Consider the following 12,970-nt stretch of genomic DNA (forward strand, 5'->3'; position numbering starts at 1 on the left):
CTGTCAAAAATCATTTAGAAACTTCTGACTATTCTGCGTTTATTGACCTTTGAATGATAATGGAGATCGGACTGTTCACTACTTCTATTTTGTTTTATTCCTTAGGTAACCTTGTTATTGAAAATAAACCAACTCCTAGTTACACTCCCAATGTAGTGGTTGGACAAGCTCCTCCAGGAACAAATCATGTCAACAAAACTCCAGGACAAATTAACCTAGCACAGCTTCGACTTCAGCATATGCAGCAACAGGTGTACGCACAAAAACATCAGCAGCTGCAGCAGATGAGGATGGGACAGCCATCTGGGTCAGTTCCCAGACAGACAGGTCCTCAAATCTTACAGCAGCAGGCAAGTTTCTTGTATGCTGTTATTTCACGTTAGACCATAATACCAAGACTTTCGAAACAAATCAGTTTGTAAACATGAAAATCTTTTGAAATTTGACATGCTTTAAATATGAGAGCTATTGGCTTTTCTTGGTGTTATGTATCTAGTAAACCTACTTCTGTGGAAAGAGATTGGCTTCTTTTTTCCATGTTAAAAGCAAAAATTTTAAAAAACAAAAACCCTTGCAGCCTCCCAGGTTGATCAGCATGCAGACCATGCAGAGGGGTAACATGAACTGTGGGGCTTTCCAAGCACATCAGATGAGAATGGCTCAGAATGCTGCTCGTATACCAGGAATACCACGCCACAATGGACCACAATACTCCATGATGCAACCTCACCTTCAAAGACAAGTATATCCTGTGTACACGCTTCATTTGTGCCATTGTGCCAAACTTTCATTACAATAGATGATACCTCCAGCTTTAAATGTGTTTATCTGTAACACAACTCACAGCTACACACATTTATATGCTTTGCCATGTTGCATACTGTACTGTGATGTTTTTGCTGCTGAATGTAAGAAAACGTAAACGTGAAAAAGTAAATGAATTTTCGTTCTGTCACTAAAATGTATTGCATTTTAGTTCAGGGAAACAAAACATTTCCATTTTTCGCTTTTCAGTGGCATTCAGTTTCTGGGTTTCTTAAAGAATAGTCAGCAATAGTGAAATTGAATGTGATGTAATTTAGAGTTTTTTAATGAAACCAGTATCTGAAGTGTTTTTAAATTCAAACCTGAAGCACGATGCCAAGCTCTGCATATTATTAAAAACAAAAATTATTGCCAATGTTAACATGACTGGAAAACCAAAATGACTTTTTCAAACTTGGAGCATATACTCTTTTGTACATAGACATGTGGACTCTAAAGTTGTCTTTGGATGAAGTCATTGCTTTAAGAAAATATAACTGTATATGAAAATAATTTGATATAAGATCACGAAAAATCTGTACTGTGTATTTAAATATCTAGCCATATAAAGTTTTGTGTGTGTGTTTTTTGTTTTTTTTTTTTTTTTCCTTTCCAAGTAAATATATACAGCAGTTGCTTTGCATTCAGTGCTATCGGGTTATGTTGATAGAATGTGGATTTATATCCCTCCCCTACCCACCATTTTTGTTGAGGACTATCATATAATGTACATGTTGCAATTTTACTTGCGGAATGGCTATACAATTTGTCTTTAATGCAGTGGTGGTCTCTTCTCTTTTCCTACAGCATTCTAACCCTGGACATGCGGGGCCATTTCCAGTTGTTTCTGTGCACAACAACACTATTAATCCAACTAGTCCCACTACTGCAACAATGGCAACTGCAAACCGTGGTCCAACAAGTCCGTCTGTTACAGCAATTGAACTCATTCCTTCTGTAACAAATCCGGAGAATTTACCTTCCCTGCCAGATATCCCACCCATCCAGGTCAGTGGAGAAGACCAGGCAATTAGGCTGTAGGTGAAGCAATGACCTGCCTTACTTTCTGTATCTTTTTTATTTGTTTATCAGTATTTGTGGAATTGTTTAGTTATCATTTAGAGTAGAAGAATTAAAATCTCCAGCCCTGGCCATGGGCATGCATCTATCTTAATTATGTAGGGCTGACCTGCTTGGCCTGTGATGGGTAGTATTTAATGGCTCTTTTACAGTAAAATTGTTACTTAGATTAGTGAATTCCAAGTACTGTGTTTGCTCCCTTTCTTCCACAGGTCTGTCATATGGGAAGATACCACTAGAATAGTTGAACAGTTTTGTATGTTGAATGCTCTGAATGGTGATTTACTCAGTGTTAAAGTTGCCTGTCACTGATTTGTGATGTGGAGAGTTCCTAAATGTTACAATCAAATGCAGGAAGTACTGCAAATAGGTGTCCTACTCCTCTGCTCTCTCTTCATGTTTCCCCTGTACCCCACTAGGGTGGCTGTAATTAGTTCCTTGTATTTTTAAGAGGCCAGCATTGGCATTAACTTTGTATGCTAGAAGATGCAGTGGGACACTTAGACTGGCCTCAGTGATTGATCCTGAACTGTGGTTGTAGTGTCTGCCTGGAAATTCAGTGTGTGACAGCTGCTGCCTCTGTAGTTTTCACTTTACCAGCACAGTAGATTGGTACTCACTGACTTGGAAGTGCAGTGTGCCTCATGCTCTTTTCACAGAGAGATACTGGGTAGTACTGCACCCAAGGTGAGGTAGATGTTGATTAAGTCAAGTTAATTTGAAGAGGTCAGAAGCATAATGTTATCTACAGGTGGAGTCAGAAAGTAAAAGCAGTAAGTTTTCTGCAGGAGTGTTTTGTAGGCCAGGTGAGAGGAAGATGGCTTAATTTCGGGAATGTGATGTTTATATTGAAATTCCAAGTTCCAACACTGTCGTGCCCACATAAAACACAGGATGCTTGATCACATTATGGGGCACAATCACCTTAGAAACAAAACTAAAATTTTATCAAAGCAGCTGGTCTTCTGTAATACCAACAACAATTTTGTAACTTAATCTAAAAGAGTTGTGTTCAAGGGTTATTCTTTTTTTGATGAAGCTGCAGGTAATTTGCTAACGTAAGAAGAGCAAACAGAAAGGATCACATCTCTGAATGTGATTGATCTATAGTCCTGAAGCTCTCTTTAGTCATTAGAATAAAACACAACTATAACTGGTTATGGTTATAACACGACTGGTTATGACCAATTCATATGAAGACATTATTCAGAATTATGCTGTCATCTATTTGGTGTTTTTACGTAGTCAAAGTAACAGGGTACCTGTTTCCTTGTTTCCAGTAGATACTAAAATTGATGTAAAAAGGGAATGGTGGGGAGAGATTACACATCATGCTAAGGAAGAAAAACAAGTTTATGGTTTCCCTTAATATCTTAATTATGGAATAACTCTTGCAAAATTAGTAATCTGTTAGTTTGTGTGACTAATGCACTGAACATCTGGGAACCAAACAAGTCTGGAATAGCCCAAAGTAAGTGCAGCCTATGACCATGCTGGAATAATTCAAACAATCATAAGCTTTTCAAAATCTTACGTTAAGCTTCTGACTGGGGGGTTCTATATTTTTTGAAAGATTGATCTCTCTATAGAAATGATTAAAAAAAAAAAAAAAAGTGTTGATACCCTGAGTCCTTGAGGAAATACTGAATAATTCTGTTGAAGATAATGATCACAGTGTAAAGATGTGAAACTATTAACAAACTTTAATTAGGCTTCTCTGACTCAGACTCTTGTTTTTGTTTTCTAGCTTGAAGATGCTGGTTCAAGTAGTTTGGATAACCTTTTAAGTAGATATATCACAGGCAGCCACCTACCCCCGCAACCTACAAGTACAATGAATCCCTCCCCAGGGCCTTCAGCTCTATCTCCAGGGTCATCAGGTAAATGCGATAGGTATTTCTAGTGATTCTAGAAAGCAATGGGTATTTCCAGAATTTAAGAAAATAAATATGAAAACAACCTACTACTTCATGCCACAAAAAAAAAGTGATATTTTGTTAGTTTAAAAAATATTTTGCTCAGAAATAAGTCCTGGAAACTTAAATTTTATGCTCCTTCAGAAATATCTTTCTAGTAACAAACTGCCAGCATATGAAGGCAGTATTCCAGGTATGCGTACAGACTGATCTATCTGTGCTATATTTTTTGTCTTACATTACTGCAATCCATTTTTTGTGCATGTAGTTCAGTTATGGATATTATGGATGTAGTTCAGTTATTGCCTCCAAGTGATGACTACTCAGACCATTTAAATAAGTTTGCTGAATATCAGCAAATAGTTTTATTAGTCACAGAAGTACCTATACTTAACAGTCATCTAAACAAGGTCATTGTAAGTACAGCTCAGTTGAGAATAGAACTCTTGTTATGCACATGAACAAGTTAAGTCACCAATACATAATGCTGAGTTACAGAAACATTGCAAATGTCCATTCCCATGAGTTAAGAGGCAGTTTTCAGTCATTTGATAGGCATGTTTCCATTAATCTTCCCTCTTCAAGATTATTGGAAGGTTTTATGAATGATTGGTTGCAGCAATGGAACTTGTATTTCTCAATGCCTGCATGCAAAACTCTCTGTTTTTTGAGTTTTTCTGTTTTTTTTTGTCTGCATTTCTTGGTATTATTGGTGGGTGTCAATGGATAAAATTTGAGAACTTAATCATCTGTGGCCTATAGCACTGCTTGGAATAGGTGAAATAATTAGGACAACATTAACAGTGTGTTGTCTAGCACACTGCATTAAATATAAGCACAGACCTTTGTTTTGATCAAATGACTGAGAGGGCAGCTGAGTCGTTTGAATTATTAGGATATTCCAGCAGCACTTCTGGCATTAATGAATACCAATTATTTTTTTTTATCGCAGAATGTAATTTTGTACTAAGTTAAGTTCTACATTTTTTCTTTTCAGGCTTATCCAACTCCCACACTCCTGTGAGGCCACCTAGTACCTCCAGCACAGGTAGCAGAGGAAGGTATGTCATGTCAGTGCTGTGAGGCTGAAAAATCAGACATGAAGAATTAAAAAAAAAAAAAAAAAAAAAAAAAAAAGAAATTGGCAAGAAGTCAAATAGGGATTTGTGATCCAGTAACTGAAGAATGCTTAAAGGAAGGAGTGTTTTATTTTTTTCCTTTAATACAATTCTCTGCTGTCTCATAACATGAGCTTTTACTCTTGTAAAAGTTGCTATGTGCTTTGCCTTTGAAATCTTTTAAGAAACGTTAACTTAAATGTCTTTGTTATAATGAATTTTCCTCTTATTTATGTGCTTTCTAGCTGTGGCTCCTCGGGCAGAACAGCTGAGAAAACTAGTGTTAACTTCAAGTCTGACCAAGTGAAAGTCAAGCAAGAACCAGGGACAGAGGAAGAGATATGCAGTTTCTCAGGAACAGTAAAACAGGAGAAGACAGAGGATGGCAGAAGGAGTGCTTGCATGGTAAAGTTAGTTTTTGAAATGGTATTTTGTGATATTCCTAACAAACATGTAGAATTCTGAAATCATAAAGCAATTTTACTCTTAAGCATCGTATTCTGTTAACAGCCCAGAAGACTGAGAGGTATTTTGCTCTCTGGCAGTATGTCTGAACTTTAAGTGTGGACAAGCTTAAGTGATGAGCTGTTTTTGTAGCACTACTAAGGCTCTTTATTAGGGATTTTTGACTTAAGTACCAATAAGCTGGCATCAGGACTTGCATAATTGCTTGCTGGCTTATGTTGAACAGAAAAACATTAAATAATGGCAGATGATTTGGACAGGACTGGACCTAGTGATGTGGATGCAAAAGAAGCAGTCCTTCCAAGTTTCATGTAGTTTGGTAGGTAGTTCTCATTGAAAGTACTTCAGTAGAAAAGTTAGGACTTAATAGGTTTGGCGTTTGTTTATGTGTTTTTTTTTTTATCCACTGATACCATGCACTGCCAGACATGGGATAGAGTGCCACGTAAGATTTATCTTTAGCTATTGAAATGAAATACCCCCAGCAAGTGTGTAGGGTGTTTGCTGCTTTTAATCTTTAATAAAATCAGCAAGTAAGCCATTGTTAGTACAAGTTCCTGGGCATTCATATGTATGTAATTATAGAGAAGTCTTCCAATCAGTCAAGAGTTCTTATGTCAAAATAAATAAAACATTTCCGCAAATGAATATTTCAATGTTTCCCAGCTACGCTTCCTTTTAATAAGATTGTGTAGTGGCAGCAGGGTGAAGGATTTGAGGATTTTTCCTAATGAAAGTGGAGATATATATTTTTAACAATTTATTGGTATGTTAGGATTGAAAGTCTATTATGCCATATTTTAGTAGGAATAAGTCTTGTCCTTGAAAGGATGGACTTAAGAAAAATTAGTTTTCAATACTGTATGCAACTCTGCTCTTCAGAATGATTTGCCACTTATTTTGGGAAATGCATATAGTACTTTTTAAATGGTGACTGATGTTTAGCTTGCAATATAAGAAGAAAGATTCCCTTGTTAAACTGACTCTTAGATTTTCATGTGCTACTTTCATTTCAGCTTAGCAGTCCTGAGAGCAGCTTGACACCACCACTATCCACTAACTTGCATCTGGAGAGTGAATTGGAAGCATTAGGAAGTTTCGAAAACCATGTAAAAACTGAACCAGGAGATTTAAGTGAAAGTTGCAAGCAGTCTGGACATAGCCTTCTAAATGGAAAATCCCCAGTGCGGAGTCTAATGCATCGATCAGCTAGAATTGGAGGAGAAGGCAATAATAAAGATGATGATCCAAATGAAGACTGGTGTGCAGTATGCCAAAATGGAGGGGATCTATTATGTTGTGAAAAGTGCCCAAAAGTGTTTCATCTAACTTGTCATGTACCAACACTCCTCAGCTTTCCAAGGTACCAGAAACAGTGTATTGGTTCCTGAGAACACCTCTGTGGTCTCATTCAAATGGTAGATTTCAACATCAGAACATCAACTGATATTTTGGTATTCCTCAAGATCTGTTAATTCTGTGAGACTTTTTGTCAGTAAAAAAACCTTGCATTTTAAAGATATGCCTGGATCGTTTTGCAAGTGACTGATTAATGTTTGTTTGATAAACATACAGTCTCTCAAAGTGTTCTGTTATGTAAAGTTGATTTTTAAAGTTATGGTGAGGAAGGTATTGTGAAGTATCTGAGCATATTTGGGAGAGGAATACGAGGGCAGGCAAAATGGCCTTGACTGTTAGATTTACCTTGAGCACTATGGGTTAACCCTTATCTTTAAATATATCCAAGTCTTTGATATTGTACAATGTGAATTTGTAAGAGCTAATGAAAAAAATCTTTGTAGCTGGCACTGATGAGACCTTGTCCCTGGATGCCTGGAGTAATACTGTTTTGTGTGTTGTTTTTTTTCTTTTTTTTTCTTTTTAGTGGAGAGTGGATATGTACATTCTGCAGAGATCTAAGCAAACCAGAAGTAGAATATGACTGTGACAATTCGCAACACAGCAAGAAAGGGAAAACAGCACAAGGCCTGAGTCCTGTGGACCAAAGGGTATGTAAGTGCATTCTGACACGACCAGTCCCCCACTGTTTCTTGAAGATGTTTTTTGCTTTGGCTGCAGCAAATTAATTAGAGCTGTGGGTTTAGAGAGGAAAAAAAAAAAAAAAAAAGTAATGAGAGTGTCTTGCTGTGGCCACGTGATTAGGCCTTGGTGACTGTGTGGAAGTGCTCCATTACGTTGGAACTGCTAAAGTTTGCATGTAAACATACATTCTGTATTTAAATGCATCCTTTAACGTGCATTAATCTCTATGATGTTCTTAAGTAGACTTTGCATTTAACATTGATACAGCCTCCGTACAAATAGCTATGTAAGTTTGATATGTTAAATTTATACTGTGAGAGGTACGTTCTTGTGGAAGGTATAATGACTTTGACAGAATTATTTTTAGATTTATCAATGAGCCTGTGCATAAAGCGTTAAGAGCATTAACAAATCAAATTAATCCAAAGGAATTATAAGCAACGGAAAGACAAGCATTTGAACAGGGAATTCATAGGAACACTGTAGTTGGTTTCAAATTATTAAATTTTATCTTGTGGGGAAAATAATAATTCTGCAACTTAGTCCCTTCTTGTAACTTCCAGTTATGCTTGGACAAATGCAATTGTGGGTTGTTCTGTTTTTTTTGTTTTTTTTTTTTTAAATAAATAAAATAAAATTGACTGTTTATTAGTGTGCCTCCACATGTTTTTTTTAGCCCAAGACTTTTGTTTGTTTGTCTGGAAGAAGAAAGCAAAAAGGGAGTATATTTCTGCTATGTGAACAGTAAGGTGTTGTTCCACTCCTTCGTGCCCTACCCCTCAATGCCCTCCTAAGGACTTTCACATATTTGTTTATAAACTTTTGAAGACTGTTGAAATTTTCTAGTACAAAGTACAAAAGCATTTATAATGTGGAAATATAGACCTATGGGCTGAAGATGAATTTAGGATGTTAACATGAAGCTGTTTATTTCTTTGTAAGAAATGTGAACGTCTCCTGCTTTACCTGTATTGTCATGAGCTGAGCATTGAATTTCAAGAGCCAGTCCCAGCCTCGGTGAGTCCACTGAAAAATAGTTTGTGATTTCTTTTTTTGTATAACATCTCTATAAATGCTAGAATAGAGTTTGGGAAGGAACTGGCTGCTTTTAATTGAAGCAGGTCATTCAGAATTTCATGATGCTGAAATATGCAGAAGCTGATCACACAGAAGTTCTAGTCTCAGTCTTAAGCCTATATATTGAAAACTTTCAGTTAGCAATTATTGAATTGAAAAAGGATGAGTCAGGATAGCAATGAAATTTAAAATGTCATAAGAGGCTTTTGGAGGACTTTTTTTTTTTTTTTTTTTTTTTTACAGTCTTTTAAATGAAAGGATGTAAGAAACTTTTGGCTCTTCTGTTTTTAGCTGTAAGAGAAATAAGTGTACTGAAAAGCGTTGTTATGCTATGACAGTGAAATTTGGGAGGAAGTTCTTAAAAAGTACGAGGAAAGGAAATTGTTCCCACTTACTGAATGTGCATACTGTGTGTGAAAATACTAGCTGGTTGATATTTTGAGAAGTAAAGAAATTAATTGCTTCTCTGAACTATGCAGTCATTTTAGTGACAAGTCATTGTTCATTTTTTACAGATACCAAACTACTATAAAATTATAAAGAAACCAATGGATTTATCTACAGTTAAAAAGAAACTACAAAAGAAGCATTCCCAACATTACCAGACTCCTGAGGATTTTGTGGCAGATGTCCGGTTGATCTTCAAGAACTGTGAAAGGTTTAATGAAGTACGTTAACTTCCAATCTGTATACATTTTTTTCTTTAGATTAAGATTTATTTCAGCGCAGTTCTGCAGCTTCTCCAAGTAGAAGCTGTACTTCCAGTTGAAAATTTCTGCTTATAGAGCAGATGCTGAATCAGACACTTAAAAAATATAATACAATATAGTTACAGAACTAACTCTCCTTTTCAGCTAGATGGGGAGATTGAATCCTTAAAACTGTCTCAAACTATATAGGTTATTGTTCTTAAACTCATGAAATACAGTAGATCTTATTTATTAAGGAAATTTCCCTTACTGAGGAAAACTAACTTTTTTGACAAATATTCTACTGGTTCTAATGTCTCATGTAGGCTGAATCCAGAAAAGCATTTTTTCATTATTCCTAGTGTTAAGCGTAGTGCTTTAGCTCATGGGTAGTTGGGCTCTCATAAAAATTAGTTTTCAGTAGATAACTTCTGTATGGAGTCATATTTCTGATGAATGTGAAAAGTTGACTTATTTTGCAATGAACTCATCTGATACAGAAATATTTGGACCTCACCTGTAGAATGTGAATTTTAGAGGTGCACTATGTAGGTGTTATTATTAGGTGGAGCAAAGGAAAGATACTCTGAATATCAGAAACATTTATGGTGGTGTGCTGAAACAGTAGTCACTGAGGTAAGATAGGCATTTCTGAGATGCCTTAAAGTAAGGCCACAAAAAGCCCTGCAGAGAAGACATTTTAAGGAATGGCATGGCCAGTATTTTTCTGTAAAATGTTATCTGAGTTTTACAATGTTTGGGAATATGTTTCTGGCTCTGTGAAGTGGTAAATTGAGGTATGCAAGTATACATATAAAATCTCAACTGCTTCCTGAGTACACTAGTAAAGATCGAGGTTAAATACTTAGAACTGTGATGCTGTACGCTGTAATTGTTCACAAGTGTTTGGGACTTTGACACCCCGACTCCCTTATGTCTCTGTATTAGGTGGAGGTTATTGAGCACTGTGGAAGAAGTTGCAATTATGTGAACTTCTCAATCAAGGGAATTAATGAAGCATCTACTGTAGAGGAAAACATGCTGCAGCTCTTAGGGACAAGAGTAAAACAAGGGAGCAAGGACTGATGGATGTGTTTAAAAAAGGTGTTTCAGACTTGTCTTGCTGTTTGAAATGCTGGCTAATGGCAAAAGATGAGTCACCTTGACCTCTCATAACAATATTGGGTCTAGTGCCTCTAAGCCATATTCACTTAAAAAAACAGAAATCAAAGTGGTATGCCCCCCAGGAAGGTAGTCTCGTGGAACACTTAAATGTTAAAATTGAAGTGAGGCTTTTCCACAATAATGTATGGGCAACTTTGTGATGGAGAAAACAGTCATGAGTAGAGTGCAATTTTTAAAATGACTGGGAGCCACTTATTTGTACGGAAGTTATGTGTTTTGTCAAAGGTTTGTTTACCTCATGTCGCCCTCTTAAGACTGTTTTATACCTGCTTCAACTAAGTTTGAGAACTAAAGAGGTGTAGTCCATAACAAACTGTTTTCTTGTTATGGCTGACTTTAGTCATCCAAGCCTATGCAATCTCATAACTTTAGAAAGGATTATAATTTCATTTTTTTTGACTCTGGTATCCTTTTTAGATGATGAAAGTTGTTCAAGTTTATGCAGAAACACAAGAGATTAATTTGAAGGTAAGCGTTTCAGACCATGCACACTTGGTGAAGGGATGTGCATTTCCAACAGGTGAATATTCCTGTCTTCTTTTATTTACAGGCTGATTCAGAAGTAGCACAGGCAGGGAAGGCAGTTGCATTATACTTTGAAGATAAACTTACAGAGATCTACCCAGACAGGACCTTCCAGCCTTTGCCTGAATTTGAGCAGGAAGAGGATGATGGTGAAATAACTGAGGACTCCGATGAAGATTTTATACAACCACGTAGAAAACGCCTAAAATCAGATGAGAGACCAGTGCATATAAAGTAATCTAAAGTGGACCTTAAATTTATTGTAAAAACTGTTACTTAAGTGTTCCTGGAATATTACTATGCCTACAGTGGCCATCTTGAAGAAGCTGGTAGCTTTTTAAACAGTATTAGACTACAAAAAAAAAAAAAATAAACCACACTTGTACAGAAAGGCATCAAAAGGGGAAAAACTGTATCGTGAATTTTTGGTGTCTTTTTTTTTTTTCCTTGATTATTTTCTGTTTCCTTTTTTTTCCCTGATGGAGGGGACATGCTCGTCCTGGTCTCAGATAGAGGTGAATGAATGTTGAAGAGAAGCAGATTTGATAAAGAGATTTTCCATGTACAGATGAGACTGCTTGGTAAAATGTTCTGCAGGACTGGACCAATACAGTTACTGTATCTTATCTTGATGCTGAACTACAGTGTAAACTGTAAGCAACGTTCCTGAAATCCCCTCTTTGTGTGAACCTAAGTGTGTGTTGGGTCATTGCTTTTATCATCTCATTTAAGCGGTATTGTGAATAACTGATCTTCTGTGTTGATCCAGTTACCTAAATTTGACTTTCTTTACTACATTTTATGTATAGCAAAAGAAAAAAAATCATTAAACTGTTCTGAATTGGCAAGTGCAGGAGTGTGAGTTCTTGACAGGTGCAAGACTAAACTGGCTGTTGCAACAATTGATTTTCAGTAGGCCTAGGTGTATTTATTACAAATCCTGTACACAGAACGTTTTAATAGCATTCGTAGCACAAGTCCTCATGTTATATCATCTGTCCGTGATCTCCCTAATAAGGCAGAATGTTATTATCTTCAGTATTTGTTACCGAATGTTCTGTACCTGAAGAGGTAATAAATAACTGTTTGGGGTGTTTTTCCAGTCTTCCTAAATATCAGTTTCTAATAGACCACTTGGCAAACAATAACCTAGTAACTACCAAATGTGTAAAATTTCCTGTATTCACTTTGTCTTATTTGTAAATAGTGAACTGAGATTTCTTACAGATCAGCAACATTTGCTGAACTGTTTTTAAGCTAATATGTATTCTTATTAATTGTTCCTAATAAGAAAAGATTTGTAATATATGCTGTTTCTAACATTGCATTAATTTTGAGGCTCTATCTTACTTTTTATTAGAGTACTACTCAGAACTTTCTTCAGAACCAACTTGTGAGCAAAATGTCTAGAAAGATTGGAATAAACCTGTTGAGATTGGGTAATTTATCCTTCTATGGAACAAAGCACTTGCACAGGCCAGGATTTGATGTTGAGTGGTTTCTGGTCAAATACTGAAAACAGGTCAATTTCCCTATTCCTCTAAACCTTGTGGCAGGCATCTCTGCTGTGCCTTCCCACTGCGCCCTGTCCTGTGTTCATTCTAGCATTTCTGGTTGGAAATTAGGTCATTACAAAGTAATTACGCTTTTAACAGTTATTTCCTTCTTTGCTGACAGAAATCAATACTAGAACTAAAATGTAATTTCTGGCCTTCGTATAGACCTTGTTAAAAGTAAAACAAAACAAAACAGAATTTGCCATTAAGATTTTGTATGAAGCATGGGCAATTCCTGTGACTGTTCATTGTCTGTATTTTACTATAATAATGGTAAAGATCAGTATTTTTAGCACAATGTATCAAACTGAGATATGCTCTCAGCAATGTTTATGCAAACCTCTTGAGATTGATTTCTTTTTATAGTAACAAAGTAGATGTACATTGTGACTATACCTCCCTTACAATAAATAAGGGGACTGAAGGTATTTGAAACTTCAATCTCACTTCTTTAAATAATATAAACAATACAGTGGAGACAAACTAATTATTATTTTTTTTTTTTTTTCATT

At 36.1% G+C, this 12,970-nt stretch overlaps 1 protein-coding gene across 1 annotated transcript in view; it reads left to right on the plus strand.

Moving 5' to 3' along the window:
• Positions 1-11,267, plus strand: part of TRIM33 (tripartite motif containing 33) — a 31,160-nt gene extending 19,893 nt beyond the window's left edge. Inside the window, exons 9-20 of the mRNA XM_032202988.1 lie at positions 106-350; positions 578-742; positions 1,612-1,812; positions 3,632-3,764; positions 4,798-4,861; positions 5,164-5,323; positions 6,400-6,746; positions 7,269-7,392; positions 8,369-8,443; positions 9,019-9,171; positions 10,795-10,845; positions 10,928-11,267. Coding sequence (XP_032058879.1) covers positions 106-350; positions 578-742; positions 1,612-1,812; positions 3,632-3,764; positions 4,798-4,861; positions 5,164-5,323; positions 6,400-6,746; positions 7,269-7,392; positions 8,369-8,443; positions 9,019-9,171; positions 10,795-10,845; positions 10,928-11,140 — 1,931 coding nt within the window. The 3' untranslated portion in view covers positions 11,141-11,267. The remainder of the gene's footprint in view (positions 1-105; positions 351-577; positions 743-1,611; positions 1,813-3,631; positions 3,765-4,797; positions 4,862-5,163; positions 5,324-6,399; positions 6,747-7,268; positions 7,393-8,368; positions 8,444-9,018; positions 9,172-10,794; positions 10,846-10,927) is intronic.
• The last annotated feature ends 1,703 nt before the right edge of the window (positions 11,268-12,970 follow it).

Source organism: Aythya fuligula, chromosome 25 (genome assembly GCF_009819795.1).
Source record: "Aythya fuligula isolate bAytFul2 chromosome 25, bAytFul2.pri, whole genome shotgun sequence".
NCBI lineage: Eukaryota > Metazoa > Chordata > Aves > Anseriformes > Anatidae > Aythya > Aythya fuligula.